Source organism: Trachypithecus francoisi, unplaced genomic scaffold (assembly GCF_009764315.1).
Source record: "Trachypithecus francoisi isolate TF-2019V2 unplaced genomic scaffold, Tfra_2.0 Lachesis_group15, whole genome shotgun sequence".
NCBI classification, from domain to species: domain Eukaryota; kingdom Metazoa; phylum Chordata; class Mammalia; order Primates; family Cercopithecidae; genus Trachypithecus; species Trachypithecus francoisi.
In genome coordinates this window covers 111,370,032-111,388,879 of record NW_022681460.1, presented here as the reverse complement: position 1 = coordinate 111,388,879, position 18,848 = coordinate 111,370,032, and the positions used below count along the sequence as shown (strand labels likewise).

Here is an 18,848-nt window from a genome sequence, read left to right as displayed (position 1 = left end):
TTCCCCATGTAAAAGGGTGGCCCCACACACTACCATTTTCAAACAGCAAACAGAAGGAATTGACCTTTTTTTTTTTTTTTTTTTTTTGAGACAGGGTCTTGTTCTGTCACCCAGGCTGGAGTGCAGTGACACGATCTTAGTTCACTGTAGCCTCGACATCCTGGGCTCCAGTGATCCTCTCGCCTCAGCCTCCCAAAGTGCTGGGATTATAGGCGTAAGCCACCATGCGTGGCCAGAATCAACCTTTTACATTAGGTCTTTACTTTTTTCTTCAAATCACCTAAATTAACTGTACTATATAAAGAGACATTTAAACGGCTGCCAAGAACCAACAACATGTTGTTTGCAGGAAGGCACACGTAGGGGGTAGAGGAGCCAGCACACTCAGAAATAAAAATTTTAACGATACACCTTCTCATGGGGAAAATACATATTTTCATATGTATATATATTAAAACAAAACACAGTCTGGCTGGTAATGGTGGCTCACACCTGTAAATCCCAGTACTTTGGGAGGCCGAGGTGGGCGGATTATGAGGTCAGGAGATCGAGACCATCCCGGCTACTATGGTGAAACCTCGCCTCTACTAAAAATACAAAAAAAAAAAAAAAAATTAGCCAGGTGTGTTGGTGGACGCCTGTAGTCCCAGCTACTCGGGAGGCTGAGGCAGGAGAATGGCGTGAACCCGGGAGGTAGAGCTTGCAGTGAACTGAGATCGCGCCACTGCACTCCAGTCTGTGCGACAGAGCGAGACTCTGTCTCAAAAAACAAACAAACACTCTTCCATAGTAACTTCGCTATTTGACACCTGTGATCCATATATGGCTGCATACTCCAGAGGTGGCCTCAGACAGCACAGGGGTCTAGGGGCAGGCCTGTGTACACCTGCAGTGCACACAGCGCCACCTTCCTCACGGTGCTACCTCCCTTTCTGTTATCACTTGATTTGGCCGCTGTCCTACTTTTTCATCACTCCTTGCCACTGCTGCAGTCATGTCCTTGTATGTGCCTTATTATGCATATGTGCAAATATTTTTATAGGATACATGTGTGAAAGCAGACTTGCTAAATCTAAAAATGAACACTTTAAATTCTGCCCCTCGCTTTCTGGCATTCAACTTACATTTTCATCCATGGCGCATGACGAGCCTTTTGTGCCTTTTCCTTTCTCATCTCTGGGTTGTATCTTTTTAAGGAAGGCTTTTCATAACTCAACACAGTAAAATTATTATCTTACTTTTATCCTGAATGCATGTGTAGTATGGTTTACTTTTCTCGCTTTTAATCTACCTGAATGTGATTTTGCATATGGTGTGTGCGAAGGAGGTGGTTTTCAATGCAAGATTAAGGAAGCATACCTTCACTCTGTGACCACACACAGCACAACCCCTGTGCTGACACAAGCCCACACCGACAGAGTAGAGCTACCTCTAGTCTCCTAGGCCCTTTTCTCCTGTAACGTTCCATTTCTAGATCTTGGGCTCATCCACCGAATGCCCATGGGTCTTTCTGGATGCTGGGGTGGGAGTGGGACCGGACCCACTCTGGGGCCACTTGTGTCATTCCCCCCAGTCACCTCCTGCCTCTTCCAGGCAATGACTGTTCTATGGAGGTCTAGCTCTCTGGGTAATTCTGTTTTGGCTACTGAGCCTCTGGTCCAGAGAAGAACTTCCAATGTGCTCAAATGCATTAGTGAACTCATTCAGAATGAATCCTCTGAAGCAGGGCCTCTCAAATGGAGGCAAGTGTGCTCTTCCTCCAGGGGACACCTGGCAACGTCTGGAGACATTTTTGACAGACATAATGAATTTGTTGGTCATTTCATTATGTGAGGAAGGTGTTACTGGCACTGAGTGAGTAGAGGCCAGAGATGCTGCTAAAATCCTATAATGCACAAAACATAGGATTGCCTGGCCTGAAATGTCAATAGTGGCTCAGTTGAGAAACTGAGCTAAGTATTACGATAGTTTATCAATGAGTGGTATTTCAAAAAATTTTAACAGAGGCAGTGTAAGCTATAGGATAACTTTGGATGTTGGTTAACAACAGAGTTTGAATTTTAATTAGGACTCAGTCTCAAGTCTACAGGTAGCTTCCTCCTCCCCTTCCCCCAGTGTATGGTCCATCCCAGCATTTCCATCTCTCTTCTACTCTGAGCTCCCCAAATGACCCTGGTTCTGTTGGGGATCTCCTGAGCAACATGCCAGTCACCTGTCCTGCCATAGAAAGGTGACAGCTGTAGGGAGCAGCAGGCAAGTGAACGTTAGAACGCTGCTGCAGGCCGGGCGCGGTGGCTCAAGCCTGTAATCCCAGCACTTTGGGAGGCCGAGACGGGTGGATCGCGAGGTCAGGAGATCGAGACCATCCTGGCTAACACGGCGAAACCCCGTCTCTACTAAAAAATAGAAAAAAAAAACTAGCCGGGCGAGTTGGCGGGCGCCTGTAGTCCCAGCTACTCGGGAGGCTGAGGCAGGAGAATGGCGTAAACCCGGGAGGCGGAGCTTGCAGTGAGCTGAGATCCGGCCACTGCACTCCAGCCTGGGCGACTGCGAGACTCCGTCTCAAAAAAAAAAAAAAAAAAAAAAAGAACGCTGCTGCAGTTGCCTTTCTTGTGTGGTTTTGCTGGTTAACTCAGCAAAAGGACAGCCTGGCACGTCAAGCTACAGAAGGCCATCCCAAGACTTGAGAACTGACTCTATTATAAAGATTAAATAATCATAAACTTTTGAAAACAATGCGGTCTTAAAAAAAAAAAAAAGCGAGCCGGGTACGGTAGCTAACGGCTGTAATCCCAGTACTTGGGGAGGCCGAGGCGGGCAGATCACAAGGTCAAGAGATTCAGACCATCCTGGCCAACCCAACATGGTGAAACTCCGTCTCTACTAAAAAATACAAAAAACTAGCCAGGCGAGGTGGCGGGCGCCTGTAGTCCCAGCTACTCGGGAGGCTGAGGTAGGAGAATCGCTTGAACCCGGGAGGCGGAAGTTGCAGTGAGCTGAGATTGCACCACTGCACTCCAGCCTGGCGACAGAGCAAGACTGTCTCAAATTAAAAAAATGAAAGTCTACTCATGCAAAGTTACTTCTAGCACTAACAGGTTGTTCTATTTCTGCACAGACACCACCAGCTGCAGTAACATGTCCAGCCAAGTCTACATGCAGGCCAGGATCCTACTCCCAGGGTGGCAGCTGGTTCCCAGGGGCCATGGCTCATGCTCCACTGTAGCAGAACCCAGCACCCACGGGACGGACCCATGACAGCCCACAAAGGGCCCAGGGTTAGAGAGTGCTGGCCAACACTACCCCAGTGTGTACACATGCACGCACGAGGGGTGAGGGGTCTTAGGTCTAAGCCACTTGAGAATCATCTGTTGACAAATTTTCTCTGAGAATTTACAAAGTTCACTGTACACCTAACCTTTCATCTAAAACATGCACTGGATCATAAAAGCTGAATAACAATCAGGCTAAAGATTCCCTTTAAGGGTGGACTGAGAGGTTTTACACTCGATGAAGATCCACAGCCCAAGGCTGCCAGTCCTGCTCCAAGCCCCGTGCTCAGCAGTCCCGTGGCTGAGATGACCATTCTGAGACACACAGACTTCAGGGACTCACAGCTGTGCTGCCTATTCTCAGTGAAGCCCCTGAAGAACATTCGTGCGTTCTCACCCTCATGACTGGCCTGGCTCTCCTTAAGGATGAGACAAGAAAACTACAAAGTACTGGGGAAAAAACTCACAAAAATCTTTGACAACCAAACGTCAAAACCATGTGTTGAGAGGAACCAAAGGACAATGGGGACAATTTCTACAAGTTTCTAAAATGTGTAGTCCAGGAAACAGAAAGCTTCCCCAAACTTACTCTTAGCACTGAATTTGTTTTCTTTTCGAGGTCTGCCAGTTTTCTTCAAGCAGTTGTCGCACACAAAACTGCAAAAATAATGGTGGTATGATGAGACTGTATATAATGATGTAAATTGTCAAACCAACAAAATGCAGCATTCAGATATTTTGTTGGCAGTTTAAATCACATTATTATTATAAAATTAAAGAGTGAAGAGGCAGACTGCTTTGATGCCACAATTCCTAAAGCAGACAAACACTTAGAACTTAAATTTAGAACCAACTGCCATCTCTCTTAATTGTTGAATTCTTGCTAACAACAATGAATGAGATGCAGTAGCGACCGCAACTGCCCCACCATTGGCTCTGTGTAGAACTGCCTTCTAGGCCAGGGGAAACTACGTACCCTGAAGGCCAAATGATGTCATAGTGCAGAACACAAATCTGATGCATCTTCCGGCCACACTCCTTGCAATCAACGAAACTAGGAGACAAAGAAGGCGCACTGTTAAAGCACATGGAACCACACGACCGGAGGCACTTGTAGATGTCTGTGTGTGCATCCACACCTTGTTCTCTGGGTTACTTTGAGTAATGCTGACATTAATGCATGTGCTGGCTGATTCAGCTATATTTTACAATGCATCCATATGATATCTTCTATAGGAAAAAGCTTTCTTCTTTTCTTTGTACAAGTGCTTCATTCCTCTTTTCTCCCAATCTCCCTTTGCAACCAGAAAGGAAACTATTTTTAAAAACTGCTGTGACAAATACGTGTATCTCACAGGCTGATATTTCTGACACTACTACACATTTTCAAGAACAATGCCTTCTCTAGGTGATTTCACATGCCTAAACTGACTTAAAAAATAGAGAACAATACTTTTACCGTTCTAAACACGTGCTCTTAAGTCTAAAATTGTTTAGGATACTAATGGGAAACATGGCCAGTTCAGAGCAGCCATGCTAGGCCGGAGGCACAAAAAAACACCAGTTCTGAGTCAGTTACAAAAGGTGGAACATGTCAGGCCTACGGGTAAGTTGACAGGGGTTTATTCAAGTAAACACTGGTGAACCGAGAGGATAGACCACCCATTCCCCACAAATCCTCCACACTGTTCTACGGCAGCCCACAACCACGGCTCACCGGAGCTCCGTCACCTCCAGGAACTGGCTTACCCAGGAATCTTCAATGCCAAGATGCCTTGAGGTCAAGGCCTTGGGTTTTTGTCAGCTCCCTCCCTTGCTGCCTCCACAATGCATACCTCCGAGGAGGGGCTGAAGGGACTGGTGAGTAATGTGACTCCCTGTGTGCTCCTGAGCTCTGAGCTATGGCTCCTCTACAGTGTGCCCCTGCCCTTGTCCCCTTAATCTGTCCATTGCATGTGCTATGCAAGCCCTCTACCCTCATCAAGCTTCTCTGCACAGTTTGCTAAAGGGAAAGAAAAGACACACACACAAAACTGTGAAACCATGGTGGCACCCGTTCACAGTCCCGTGGCACTCTCTGACAACCCAACTCCGTCTGGCTCCCTCTCCCTTCCACGTGGCAGCTGCTCTGAATCTGCACTCCTTTCCTCCAGTGCTGTCCTCCAAAAGCCCTGTCTCTGAAAACCCAGTCACTGAGCTCATCCCCTATGCTAAGAATTTCAAAGGTTGGGGCCAAGAACGTCGTCAATTCCTGTGCCGTCTCCAAAGGTCCCCTGCTCTCAACTATTCCCTCCCATGTCAGGGAAAAGGAGTGCCCCCCAAAACTACACTTGGGCCAGGTACAGTGGCTCACACCTGTAATTCTAGCATGTGGAGAGGCTGAGGTGGAAGGATTGTTTTACTGGGAGTTTAAGACTAGCCTGGGTAAAATATGGAGACCCCATCTTTACAAAAAATTAAAAAATTAGCTGGGCATGGTGGTATGTGCCTGTAGTCCCAGTAACTTAGGAGGCTGAGCTGGGAGGATGCTTGAGTCTGGGAGGTTGTGGCTGCAGTGAGCTATGATTGCACCACTGCACTCCAGCCTGGGTGACACAGCAAAACCCTGTTTCAAAAACAACAAACAAAATCCAAGCAAAACACTGCGTATTCTAGACATCCATTTTGAATTTCCCCCTTTCTCTCACTCCCAATTATTATTGGCCAACTAGGTGGCTCCCCTTCCCTCAGCCCAACAAGCCCCTCTGCCTGGCTCCAAAAGCTCTTGCTTTAATTGGGGTTTCAGTTTCTCCCTGCTGCTGCTTTGTGTCTCTTAACTAATTTCTCTACTAGAGAACAATGTCTTTCCTCTTCTGATCAATTCACCTCATAGACCAAGGGTGACCTTCCTACATTAGAACCAATGCTATTCTTCAAAACCTCCTCAGCACATTATAGGATAAAGTTTATTGTCAAGAGACAGTGAAATGGCCCTTCATGAAGTTAATCTCTGCCTACCAACCACCCACTCTAGGGGACTTGTAGTTTTATTGAGCAACCTGTGTTCTTTCATGCCTTTGTTTCTAGAATGCTCTGCAGTTTCAACACAAGTATCACCTTGTCCAGGAAACCAGGCCCAACTGTGATGATGCAGCTCTGCCCAGGCGGGGTCCCTTCTGTCCGGGACTCACTTGCACTGTCTCCTGCTGCAGGCTGTGCCATTACCCAGCTGTCTCTCTAGACTACAACCAGCATGAAGAAGGAGACCCCTTCACCCATCCATGTATTCCCTCTGCCTGGCACCTACTACTTGAATGTAATATATTTTGAAATTAAAAAGTAGATGTAAGTCGGCCAGGCACGGTGGCTTACGCCTGTAATCCCAGCACTCTGGCAGGCCGAGGTGGGTGGATCACGAGGTCAGGAGTTCAAGACCAGCCTGGTCAAGATGGTGAAACCCCGTCTCTACTAAAAGCACAAAAAAATTAGCTGGGCTGGTAATCCCAGCCACTCATGAGACCGAGGCAGAGAACTGCTTGAACCCGGGAGGCGGAGGTTGCAGTGAGCCGAGATCGTGCCACTGCTCTACAGCCTGGGGGAGAGAGCAAGACTCATCTTGGTGGGGGGGCGGGAGGGGGGAGGAGAAGTAGATATAAATCATAATGAAACTATAAAGCCACGGAGAGAAAGACACAATGTGAAAAGAAAGGTGGAAAGCCAGGAAAAACGATCTGCTGGTCACGAGAGGGGTGGGTGCTCTGCCCTACCATCTCGCCAAGACTACAGCTCTAAGATTTCACATCATCGTCCTGTCTGTGTACCAGGTGCTAGTAGAGATGAAATAACCTGCTGAAAGTCAAGCTAGGTTTCCAGAGGTGGCCTGGGTAGAAATCTGTGCCTGCCACTCTAGCCACTGGCTTCCCTGGAGTGAGAGGGTCAGGATAGGGAGAGCAGGATCTGTTTCTTGCTTTGGCTGAGTCACAGTCCACATTTCCCAAGCAGCCAATACTCCTGGAGCCTGTGCTCACTGTGGGGACAAAAAATAGCAGTATCACCATGCCAATTTGGAGTGCCCTCAGAACTTTACACTGGGGACCTGGGAAGAGGCTACCACACTGAAGAAATTCTGGCATCTCTTTAGGGGCTGTTATGAAGCAAGGTTAGCAAATGCAACCCTCTCATTCATCACTGTAGAAAGTGCTTAACAATGGCAAGAACATGCGCCAAACTTTACATTATTTGAGAAAGCAGTTTCCAACAGATTTTCTTTCTGGTATTTCCCTTTAAACGATACTACTAGTACTATCCCACCAAATACTCCTATCTTTGGTCTCTAAAGATTCATACTAAATGGCTTCTTAAAGACATCCATGACCAAATTATTAGAAAGGTTTTCATAGAACTGAAACATCCATTTAATTTTATCATTGTTAAAATCCAGTAATTAGAGAACACGTTACAGAGACATACATATTCTGTTTAAGTTTAAAAAGAATCTATATACAGGCCAGGCGCGGTGGCTCAAACCTGTAATCCCAGCACTTTGGGAGGCCGAGACGGGCGGATCACGAGGTCAGAAGATCAAGACCATCCTGGCTAACACGGTGAAACCCCGTCTCTACTAAAAAATACAAAAATCTAGCCGGGTGAGGTGGCGGGTGCCTGTAGTCCCAGCTACTCGGGAGGCTGAGGCAGGAGAATGGCGTGAACCCGGAAGGCGGAGCTTGCAGTGAGCTGAGATCCGGCCACTGCACTCCAGCCTGGGCGACAGAGTGAGACTCCGCCTCAAAAAAAAAAAAAAGAAAAAAAAAAAAAAGAAAAAAAAAATCTGTATCTAAAAGATAACCTCACACCAGAAATTCCACTTATTGCAACATATTTCCAATGTTTTTACCCACAACCCACTCCATAAGGAGTAACTTTACCAATTTCAAACCAAAATTAAAAATAAAAAAGAAATAGCTGTATACTTACGGTTCGGGGTCTAAGGTATCATTTTTCTTCTTTTCAAACTGATCCTTTGAAATTGTCCTTGTTTTAAAAAAAAGAAAACATGTTGTATTAACTAAAGTTTATCTGCTGAGTATAAACTATAGGGTCTCTGGAATGTGATTTTGTAACTAGTTCTTCAAACAAAAAGACATGATGGCCCTTTAAAATCTCAAGTACACGTAATAACGGAATGAACAGAAAATTTAATTTCGCAGAACACTACAATTTCTTTTTCCACATATTCCACTACCATTTCTTTTCTTTCTTTTTTTTCAGAGACAGGGTCTCGCTCTGCTGCTCAGGCTGGAGTGCAGTGGTGCGATCATGGCTCACTGCAGCCTTAACCTCCCAGGCTCAAGTGATCCCCCTGGGTAGCTGGGACTATGGGAATGCGCCACCACAACTGGCTAATTTTTTGATTTTTTGTGGAGATGGGGGTCTCATTATGTTGCCCAGGCTGAACTCAAACTCACCCCGGTTCTGAGTAGCTGGGACTACAGATACAAACCACCACGCCCTGTTAAGTTTTTTTCATTTTTTGTAGAGATGGGGGTCTCACTATGTTGCTCAAGCAACAGTCCAATTATTAATCACACAACTAAAGAGAATTAGGATGACAAGGGAAATAAATTGAAAATGTAGAATTTCAGTCACTTTGGTTTGTATGTCTTACAAGTTAGGTTTTTTTCTGCATTTGAACAAAGAAAATGGTAGAGCGTAAGTGCCTACACTGCTGGAAACCGCTCCTGTGGCAAAGCCTTCCTTTCTGTTGGGGGAAGTCACACTGTGGGTAGGGTGGTAGGAATCATGGAAGACTGGGGAACTCACTCTGACGAAAAGAGGGAACGGCAGACCTGGGCAGATGCGGTGGGTGGCTGGCAGGTTTTTAGATATTTCAAGCATAGAAATGAGTTGATAACACAATTTGTGCATTTGCTTTTTCTTGCCACACACTGGCCATTCTATCACTCGAAGGTAACTCTGCTGGATAATAAATACTGGAAATAAAAGTTTAACCCTGTGCAGGAATGAACTAACAAAGTCATACCTGTCCACTTTGGAGCTGATAAACAATAGGTAAAGCACTACTGAGGGAAGGAGACACATTTTGGCCACTTTAGGCCAAAAAATGGGGTACTGGAATCCATTAATCTGCATTAGAGCTCAGCAACTGCAAGGATGGAGGTTTAAGTGGAGATAAACTAAATGTAAAGGGCAGGGCATGTACACCAAACTCATTTTTAGCTACTGCCAGTTCTGTAAATGGGGCTACCTGGTTTCTCAGGCATAACTGAAAATTTACATGGTCGGGAATGGTGGTCCCAGCACTTTGGAAGGCCAAGGCAGGAGGACCGCTTGAGGCCAAGAGTTCGAGACCAGCCTGGGTAACACAGTGAGACGCCATTAAAAAAAAAAAAATTAAAATAAAGAAAATTTATAATTCCCCCAAATGGAAGTTAACAACAACTAGGGAAAAACCAATTATTTTAGAAGAAAAGACAGACCAAGGTCAAGAGAGAGCAGTGGTCTACAGTGGTAGGCCACAGTACCACCGCCTTGAATGATAAAGGCAGAGGTGGCACTGTGGTTCAGCCAAAAACACATTTTTCAGTGTAAATGTGTATGTGTACACATATTCAAATTAAACGTGAGCAAAATTAATAAGAAACAAACCCCACAACACTACACACTGTAATCTCAGCACTTTAGAAGGCCCAGGCAGGTGGACTGTGCTTCAGTCTAGCAGTTTGAGACCAGACTGGGCAACATGGCGAGACCTCGTCTCTACAAAAAATACAAAAAATTAGCTGTGTATAGTGGCGTGCCCCTGTAATCCCAGTTACTTGAGAGGCTGAGAAAGGAGGATCGCTTGAACGAGTCGAGATAGTGCCACTGCACACCACTCAGGTGACAGAATGAAAACCTGTCTCAAAAACAAAAAACCAAAAACCACTGCATGAAAGTCAAAATGGCAGTGGTACTTTCCTTACAGTCACTGGTAAGAGGAAAAAAGAATTTAAGGTCACCCTCCCTCACCCCAGAAAAAACGACAGGACGGTACTTACGTCTGGGGCTGTGAAGGGTCGTCACCCAGGGTCACATTCTCGCCCTGGATCTCTGTGAAACACTTCTCACAGAAATGATACCTGTCAGCAAGAAGGCCATACTTGGGTGAACTGGTCCATCATAACACACAGCCACCCAAGCAACGAAGCCACCAATCAGAGCAGGGCAGAGCACCACGACGAAGGGGGGGCGTTGTTGGTTGATTGATGGGTCAGTGAGGACAATGAAAGGAACAGGGGGCAGGTGGGGAAAGGTAGGATTAGAGAACAAGGAAGGGAACAAACAGCACAGACACAGAGGTAAGACGCAGACACCAAGACAACACAGAGCAGAAAGCCAAGGCAAAGCATTGATTAGCATTCGGTCTCATTGCACACATCACAGGCCATCATCACTAACAACGACAGGCTCGGTCCGGCTCCAAGAGGCAAATGTTTTCAAGGAGTTGTTAATACTAGAATTGCATGGAGCCCAAATTTAGGAATCTGAATTTTGTTCTTACTCAGAGAAAGTCAAATATAACTCTAGGGTTTGAGATGGAAAAATTTACTTGAACAAAACAGTCTGACAAAAGGCCTTAAAAAAGCAATTTAAACTGAAATAGCTTTATTTTTCAAAATGGAAAATTTATGCTTGACAGCAATTCAGAGATTTTATTTCCGGTATTAAGCCAGATCTTTAAATGCATGAAAATGCTGAGCACCCAGAACTGATTTTAATTTTTTCCTGTTTTTTTTTTTCATGTTAATCATTCAGTTAATTGCGTTACAATACAAATGAAACCAAATCCATATTCTAGACAAACATTTAACATAAATGCATTCAGGGTCAAAGACTTTCCACCCATTTATCAATATGAATATACAGAGTAAGAAATGTGATATATTGTATAAGAAATACAATATATGTAAATCCATGAACAATCTTTGAAAATTCAATTCTAAGCTTTGATGTGACATTTTTGGTACTGGGACCAATCATCCATCAATCGGAGAGACTTAGCCAATGACTGTTCTGACTTGGGGGCAATCCACGTTAAGTGAATTTAGAGTTAATCTTTAAAGAACAATCTGCATTTGAGAAATTATCCATCACCCCAATTTCTTGTAAGACAATCTAGAGCCTGGGCTCAAGCTATCAAATACGAACAATTAAAATAAAAACTACTAAATGTTTGGAAAGAACATAAATGAGAAATCAACAGAAATGCAGGCTGATGCTGCATAAAACGACACGAGTACACAAGAATACCGTAAAAATAAACAAGCGGGCGGAGGTGGGTCACACAAGCGAGAAGAATGAGTGTCAGGTAGCAACGGCAGCACGAATGCGGTTTAGTGCTCAAAACTATGTCTACGAGATGCCAGGAAGGATTAGTATTAAAAACAGTGCGACAGGACTCAAGCGCCAGGCTGAACCACCAAGTGCAGAATGGGACATGGCAGCTGCAGTCTCACTCACTTGCACACTCACATGGCTGCAGGAGACAGAGGTGTGGGCCATCGTGTGGCCAGTTCACTACCACTAGCACAGGTCCCCCACAAGTCCCAAATCTAATCTTAATTCAATACACTGAGCATTTTGTCTGCTGTATTTCACTAACCCCACACACCGAGCACATTTTAAAGCATACAACTTCAGAGCATGCACAACATCTCAAGATGAGCCATTTTTTTTGCGTTTGGTTGATGAGGAACATGACGGATTCACTGGATTAATGAAGGTTTCTTGCTGGGACTAATTTATGTGGGACTAACTCAATTAATAAATTATGTCAGGATTTAAAACTCTGACAGGGAACAGGCAAATTAATGTTTTTCTTTAAATATGTATTTTTTTTTTTCCTGAATGAACTACAGCAATATTCTGGCCATTCACTATTTTGTAAATATCCTAAAATTCTGTGTGGAGAAGAACTTCCATGTGCAGGAGGGCATGGTCATCACTGGCAAGAAGGAATTAAAGTACAGAAACTATAAACCAATTCAGTGGCAACCAAAACGATATGCAAAAAAGACATTCCCTCAATCCCCAATACTTCCCTTTTATAAGTAAAACGCCAAATTGAGTGCTCCATTCATGTTACAATCAAACACACAGCACTATGGCCAGCAAGAAGGGACCGTTCAAGACATTCTGAAATGAAACTCCCACCGTAATCACAGGTGAGTCTAAATGGTTTTAAAATCCTGGAGAAATTCTTTGCTTCTATTCAAGGACAGCAAGCCCAGCAACATCCAGGAAACAAGAACCATAAACCCATCTTTTCCCACCAAGGAAAGTGACACAGAGGGAGACACTGGTGGTGTAACAGCAACCCTTGCAGTGGCTGGGAAACTGAGGCTCCTCCTCTATGACTGACTCCCATCCTGGAAAATCCAAGGATCAGAACCGCGGAGGCAAAGCATGTCAACAGACTCCTTGTCTGACCCAAAACTGCTGGAGAAATGGACAATTTAGCCTGTTCATGTTTAAGAAGGGGAGGAAGAGGAGGCCGTGGCTTCACTTTATTACTGTTCTGAGAGATGAAGAAAGCACACAGAACAGACAGCAGTCACCCCCAACTAGTAAAATCAGCTAAAGCAACCCTGGCAGTCAGTGAATGCTAGATGTTATTGCCAGACTGCCCCTACCTTCTTACCTAGTCCACACTTCATTCTCCCTGGAAACACATAAAGCTTTAGAAATTTGCTTCTCAACTTAAGCACCCAGATGACATTTTGCCTGATGTGAAGGAAGTAGCTTGATGAATATGGAATTGCAAAGGAGAAATACTTCACATAATCCAGTAATGATGCATTTCAGGGTTGCTAAAGTTAGTACAATGTAACTGCATAGTTTATCTGTAAGGGTAATTTAATATATGGAGTAAGTTTTCAAATGCAGATTGTTTTCAGTACCGTATCAGTACATATGAATAACTGGGATATCTACAGATAATATTTTATTATCTATAGATACTAACTGGGAAAGCTAAAGAACAGTTTTTCCAACATGAGTTACTTTCAAATTTGCAAAGTATGAAAACAAGTGAAAACGTAACCATACGCTCACTTATATATTAGGGTTTCACTTGTTTAAATGGTCTGTAGGACTTTTTATTGTTCTAAGTGCCCAGTTTAGGACTACAAGTGCCAAGACAATTATTCTTGAGAACACTGCAGTGTTCATAAATAGTTAAAGTTGAAAATAAAAACATAAGCAGTTAAAGTATTTGTTACAGAATCAGGCCACTGCTTTCTTAGGATGGTAACATGCTAACCTACTCAGACACACTGTTCTAGCGAGCATGCCTGTGATTACCTGAGGAATGCTACGCCTACACTTTAAAAATTATTACTAATAACAAGGAACTCCTTTATTTGCATTTCCACTCTTCAAAATACATTACTTTTGTTTAGTCAAAATGAAGTTCTATACAGAAAAAAAATAAGACGTTTCAGAACTTTCAAGATGGTCCTATGTTTATACGCCATCAATGACTCTTCGATCCTACCAATTCCATTTAACTTTAATTGCTCTCAATGTAAAAGACCAAAATCTGTGCAAATCAGCAAAGGCAGGGTCCCAGCAGACCCAGGAACAGGCCCCATAACACTTTAGAGAGAGTGGTAAACAATCTACCTTCCTTACAGACCAAAACTCTGTTGGGCAACGTAGCAGGGGTGGCATTTTTCTGGGTACAGTTAATATTAACCTTTCTCTTAAGATATCATTAACTTTATTTTGCTTGGCACAAATGGTTTTTAAAGCACATTCCTATTCATTATTTCATCATTGGGGACTTGACAAAATGAGGCTGCGAGGGAAGACGCTATTGTCTGTATCACGGACAAAGCTAAGCTTAATACATTAATACATCATAGCGTGTGCTGAAGTCATGGTGCTAAAACTGTAAAAGGAGTGGCCAGAACTTCCAGAAGAGCATCAAGTCACTATGGGAGAGATTCCATTAGGAAGGGGCTATGGTATCATTTTAAACTTGATCACAAAATGTTTCTATTGATAAAGGGGAAGTTGAGATGGAAATCAGACTCCGAATGTTAAACTATTTTCAGCAGGACAATTGCACAGGCTGCACTTCCAGCAGAGATGCAGTTTAGGGTCTGTCCTTCCCCCTTGCACTGGTGTTTCCCTACACTGAACAGTATTAGGAATAAGCAGGCCAGGCCTATTCCTAATAGAAAAGGCTTAGGAACCTTTTTTCGAGACATTTTTGTGTCAAAAGGATTTTTTAAAATACAGGATTTTGATGGGAGTTATTACTTATCTTGAATATGGTTTTTTAAAAAACACAGAAGAATTAAAACAACCACAAAATTCCAAAATTTTCAGGCCTGTGAACAAATAACAAAAAGGCTTCTGTCTTCTTTGAAGTATAGGACATAATTACTGCATCCAAACGAGAGTGAAATAATAAAAAACGCCAAACTTCAGTGTTGACAGTTAATACTTGAACCTAAAGACAAAGAACAGGCACAAAGCTCTATGTTGGCCACGGAGAATCCAGCTGCTGGCTCATAAAATGGAGGCAACGTCACAGTTTCAGCAAGATTCCTGACCTGTGCCTCCACGCATGGTGTGCTTACACTGCAGCCGCACATGGACACTTACACGCTGCGGTACAGATAAGCTGACTTCTCAAACAACCTCAAAACTACGCAAGGTGTGTTTGTGTGGGAAACCACAACAAAAAATACTATTTTCACTCTCCATCTATTTTAAGACAGGAGATCTATTCTTTAGCCATCTTCATATTCCAAAAGAATGGCAAGTATTTCTTAAGCAGATCCACCACTTACAAAACCCTGAAATGGCCATCTTATAACAGGAGGGTGATTCTTGAACTCAATTAAAACACCAGATCTCATTTTGTATCATGCTGCTAGTGTCAAATTTAAAAATAAACATCATGGACCCTTTTCCTCTGCCTCAAAGGAAGTAGCACTCGTGCAAGTCTTTCCATGAGATTGACCTGGCCAAATTACCCAGGCAAATATTTGCAGGCAGAATAGTAAAATCCACATTTTCTACTCTATGAACATCTTAAAAAAGGCATGCCAACCTTTATCAGAGTTACTCTCAACTTCAGACGCTTGTTTCTAGGGTTGCGTTTTAGAACAGGCATGGCTGAAGAAAGAACGTACCTAATTAAGTAGTACGGCAAGACGTGACTCAGAGGTTACAGTTTTTATACTATAAAAGTATGCTTTATAACTAAGAGGCCATGGGCCTATCCGTGTGACTAACAAGACACTGAAATTGAGCTACTTTTCTTTTTCTCAAATAGAGATGGGGGTCTCACTATGTTGCCAAGGCTGATAATGTAACTCCTGGGCTCAAGCGATCCTCCCACCTCAGCCTCCCAAAGTGCTAGGATTACAGGCGTGAGCCACCACACCCGGCCTGAAATTGGGCCACTTTTTATTGGAACTTCAGGAAAGAAATAATGTACACAGACTATAACCAGATGAACATGCCTTGCCCTAAGACACAATGCAGGATGCTGCTTGACGCTTACCTATTCTGATAGCTGTAGTAGGCAGCATCGCGAGGAATGGTACACAGCTGCTTCCCATAGCAGCACAAAGTCTGTGGGGAAAACTCATACTGCAAAAATAAAGGAGAAATACTTTTATATAAAAATACATTCCATTTACTGTCCTATAACGTTCTAGTCTACTATAGAGACTAGTAAATTATCTCTGTGAGTATATTAGATAGTTTTCTAACAATTTTAGTAGCTTTAAAGACATTTTGGGATAGCATGTGATACAACTGGCTCTAAGAGACATTTATTACAGACAGGTACCATGGGCAGAGGGGCAGCCAGAAATGCTTCCTCATGGCCTCCCTCAGTAAGCGCCTGTACACCCAGCTCTGATCACCCATCACATCACTTTAGGCATCCACTGTGTCACCAGACAGCAGACTGCACATATGCACTCCCAGTACACAGGTGTGGTCTCGTATTAGCGTAACACCCCTCTGGCTGGATTAACTAGGAAAATTCACTTTCTGGAAAAACTTAAAACTGCACCTTGCGTCCACAGCAATATCCAAGGGACTGCATGACTGGGTCAATTTCCTGCTCAAAGACCTCTGCAAGCTTACTGCAGAACTTATAGACTCGGGATGTCTTGCGATTATAGAGCCAGGCATTGTTGAACATGAGCCAGACGTCGTCCACGTACTGCCAGGGCTCTTGGTATTGCCCTGTGTCCAGCTTCCGCTTGATGGTGGAGAGGTCCATGGGATTCTTTACGATGTCAAAATAATCCTTTTAAAAAAAACAATGGTCTCAGGGAATCCCCCAACATCCAAATGCCAGTCATATCTGGCAGCTTTGTTTTAAAATAATAGAAACAGAAGTACTAAAATAACTTCCATTCCCAACAGTAAGAAATGGGAAATGAAAAGAAAATAACCTCTGACGCAACTGATTTTACTCACTAAAAGCATAATTAGTATTTTCAGGTATGATCACATTATAATACTTCAAAGGCAAAGATAAAGAAAAATTGTTAAAAGATACTTCTAACAGAAAATTTTTAAAATAGATCTTTAATCCACGGAATTAAAATAGTGAGCCAGTTTATCAAACAGTGTGTATTTCTAGATATTCACTCTTGATCCTGGCAAGCAAAATGAAATTCCAAGATAAATATAAACACAAAGCTAGTAATTACTGCTACATAGAATCTGCTGGGTCCCCATGGCCTTTGCAAGACTCTCCAGGAATATAAAAGAGAGAAGCCTAAGTATTTTTTTACAGTTGATGTTCACAAATCCTTTCAGACAAAAGTGACACAAGGATCCAAATATAAAATGAAGTCTCAGGGGCGTGTGCTTCCCTTGCTTCAGTGCACCCCTCCAAGGACCGGGGCTTCATGAACAAGTGAAATCAAACAAAATAAACACTTTCATTGATAACTGTTAACAGACAACAGTTTTTTATATTACAAGGACAATCTTCAAGGCAGGGGGATTATTTAATCTAATTTCAAGAGATAAAACAATGGACACTCAAAAGTCACACCGGCAAAGTTATAATCTAATTTTATGAATTAACTTACTGGAATTCCAAGGAGCTGGGGATCTACAGGCTGCCGGAAAGGTAATGACTCTGGGTCCTGTCGATACAGTGCTTCTAGGGTCGGCATCAGGGCCTGGCGTAATTCCTCTGGTTTAAAGACTGCAGAGAAAACATCAAGAAAAGATACTCTGTAAAAGGTGCTCAGATCCCTCCTACCTCACATTTAAAACGGAATCCTGGTTGCTGTGACGTCCCAACCACGATGCTCCTAAGGCATTCGAGGGGCTCTCATCCACCACCATAAGGACTAAAGCTTCTGAAAACGCACTAGTGTCAGAACTGCGTTTAGGTTGAGAGGCAAAATATGAGAAGTATGCATCTTCTATGAAAGGTTTCCAACATTTAAAACCTTGCTGAAAAAGAAAGTAAAGCTAACTCTCAAATCTGTCTCATTCATCAAACTGGGTGGCAAATAAAGCCATTTCAAGCTGGGCATGGTGGCTCACATCTGTAATCCCAGCACTTTTGAGAGACTGAGGCGGGCAGATCACCTGAGGTCAGGAGTTCAAGACCAGCCTGACCAATGTAGTGAAACCCTGTATTTACTAAAAACACAAAATTAGCTGTGTGTGTGGGAGGGGCCTATAAGCCCAGCTACTCGAGAGGCTGAGACAGGAGAATCGCTTCAACCCAGGAGATGGAGGTTGCAGTGAGCTGAGATCGCGCCACTGTACTCCAGCCTGGGCAACGAGAGTAAAACTCTGTCTCAAAAAAAAAAAAAAAAAAAAAAAAAAAAGTCATTTCATTGGAAGGGACCTTAAAAGATCCTCTGAGGAAAGTTTTTTTATTCTTGGCTAAATTAAATTCAGGCCACTAGAGACAAATGGTTTTGAATTTCATAAATGTAAACAGTAATAGAGATACAAAAAAAAGCATTTTAATAAAAACTTCCATATTGCTTACTCCCACATTTACTAATGCCAATTTCTCCAACCCCTCAGCCACCTCACTGCCTACTACACTTTCTTTTTTTTTTTTGAGACAGAGTCTCGCTCTGTCGCCCAAGCTGGAGTGCAGTGGCCGGATCTCAGCTCACTGCAGTCTCCGCCACCCGGGTTCACGCCATTCTCCTGCCTCAGCCTCCCGAGTAGCTGGGACTACAGGCGCCCGCCACCTCGCCCGGCTAGTTTTTTGTACTTTTTAGTAGAGACGGGGTTTCACCGTGTTAGCCAGGATGGTCTCGATCTCCTGACCTTGTGATCCGCCCGCCTCGGCCTCCCAAAGTGCTGGGATTACAGGCTTGAGCCACCGCGCCCGGCCCCTACTACACTTTCTGTTGTCACTAATACAAACATAAATACTGGCTGCCAAATACATTCAAGATGGTACATTCATACAAACCCTCAGTGAGTATGGGAACAGGTGCTGGGGAAGCTGTTCGGTGTGGGAGACCGGCCAGTCAGCAGTCAGCGTGTCATGACCCCACCTGGCTCATGTTCACT

The 18,848-nt window shown here is 43.6% G+C and overlaps 1 protein-coding gene across 2 annotated transcripts in view; it reads right to left on the bottom strand.

The window, feature by feature from the left end:
* The window catches only part of CREBBP (CREB binding protein), a 163,966-nt gene that overhangs the window by 18,989 nt on the left and 126,129 nt on the right, over positions 1–18,848 (bottom strand). For both annotated transcript variants that reach the window (XM_033235916.1, XM_033235917.1), the window contains exons 17-23: positions 17,387–17,505; positions 16,351–16,590; positions 15,832–15,920; positions 10,310–10,390; positions 8,226–8,282; positions 4,249–4,326; positions 3,862–3,929 (exon numbers count right to left, since the gene is read on the bottom strand). In XM_033235916.1, coding sequence (XP_033091807.1) covers positions 3,862–3,929; positions 4,249–4,326; positions 8,226–8,282; positions 10,310–10,390; positions 15,832–15,920; positions 16,351–16,590; positions 17,387–17,505 — 732 coding nt within the window. The remainder of the gene's footprint in view (positions 1–3,861; positions 3,930–4,248; positions 4,327–8,225; positions 8,283–10,309; positions 10,391–15,831; positions 15,921–16,350; positions 16,591–17,386; positions 17,506–18,848) is intronic.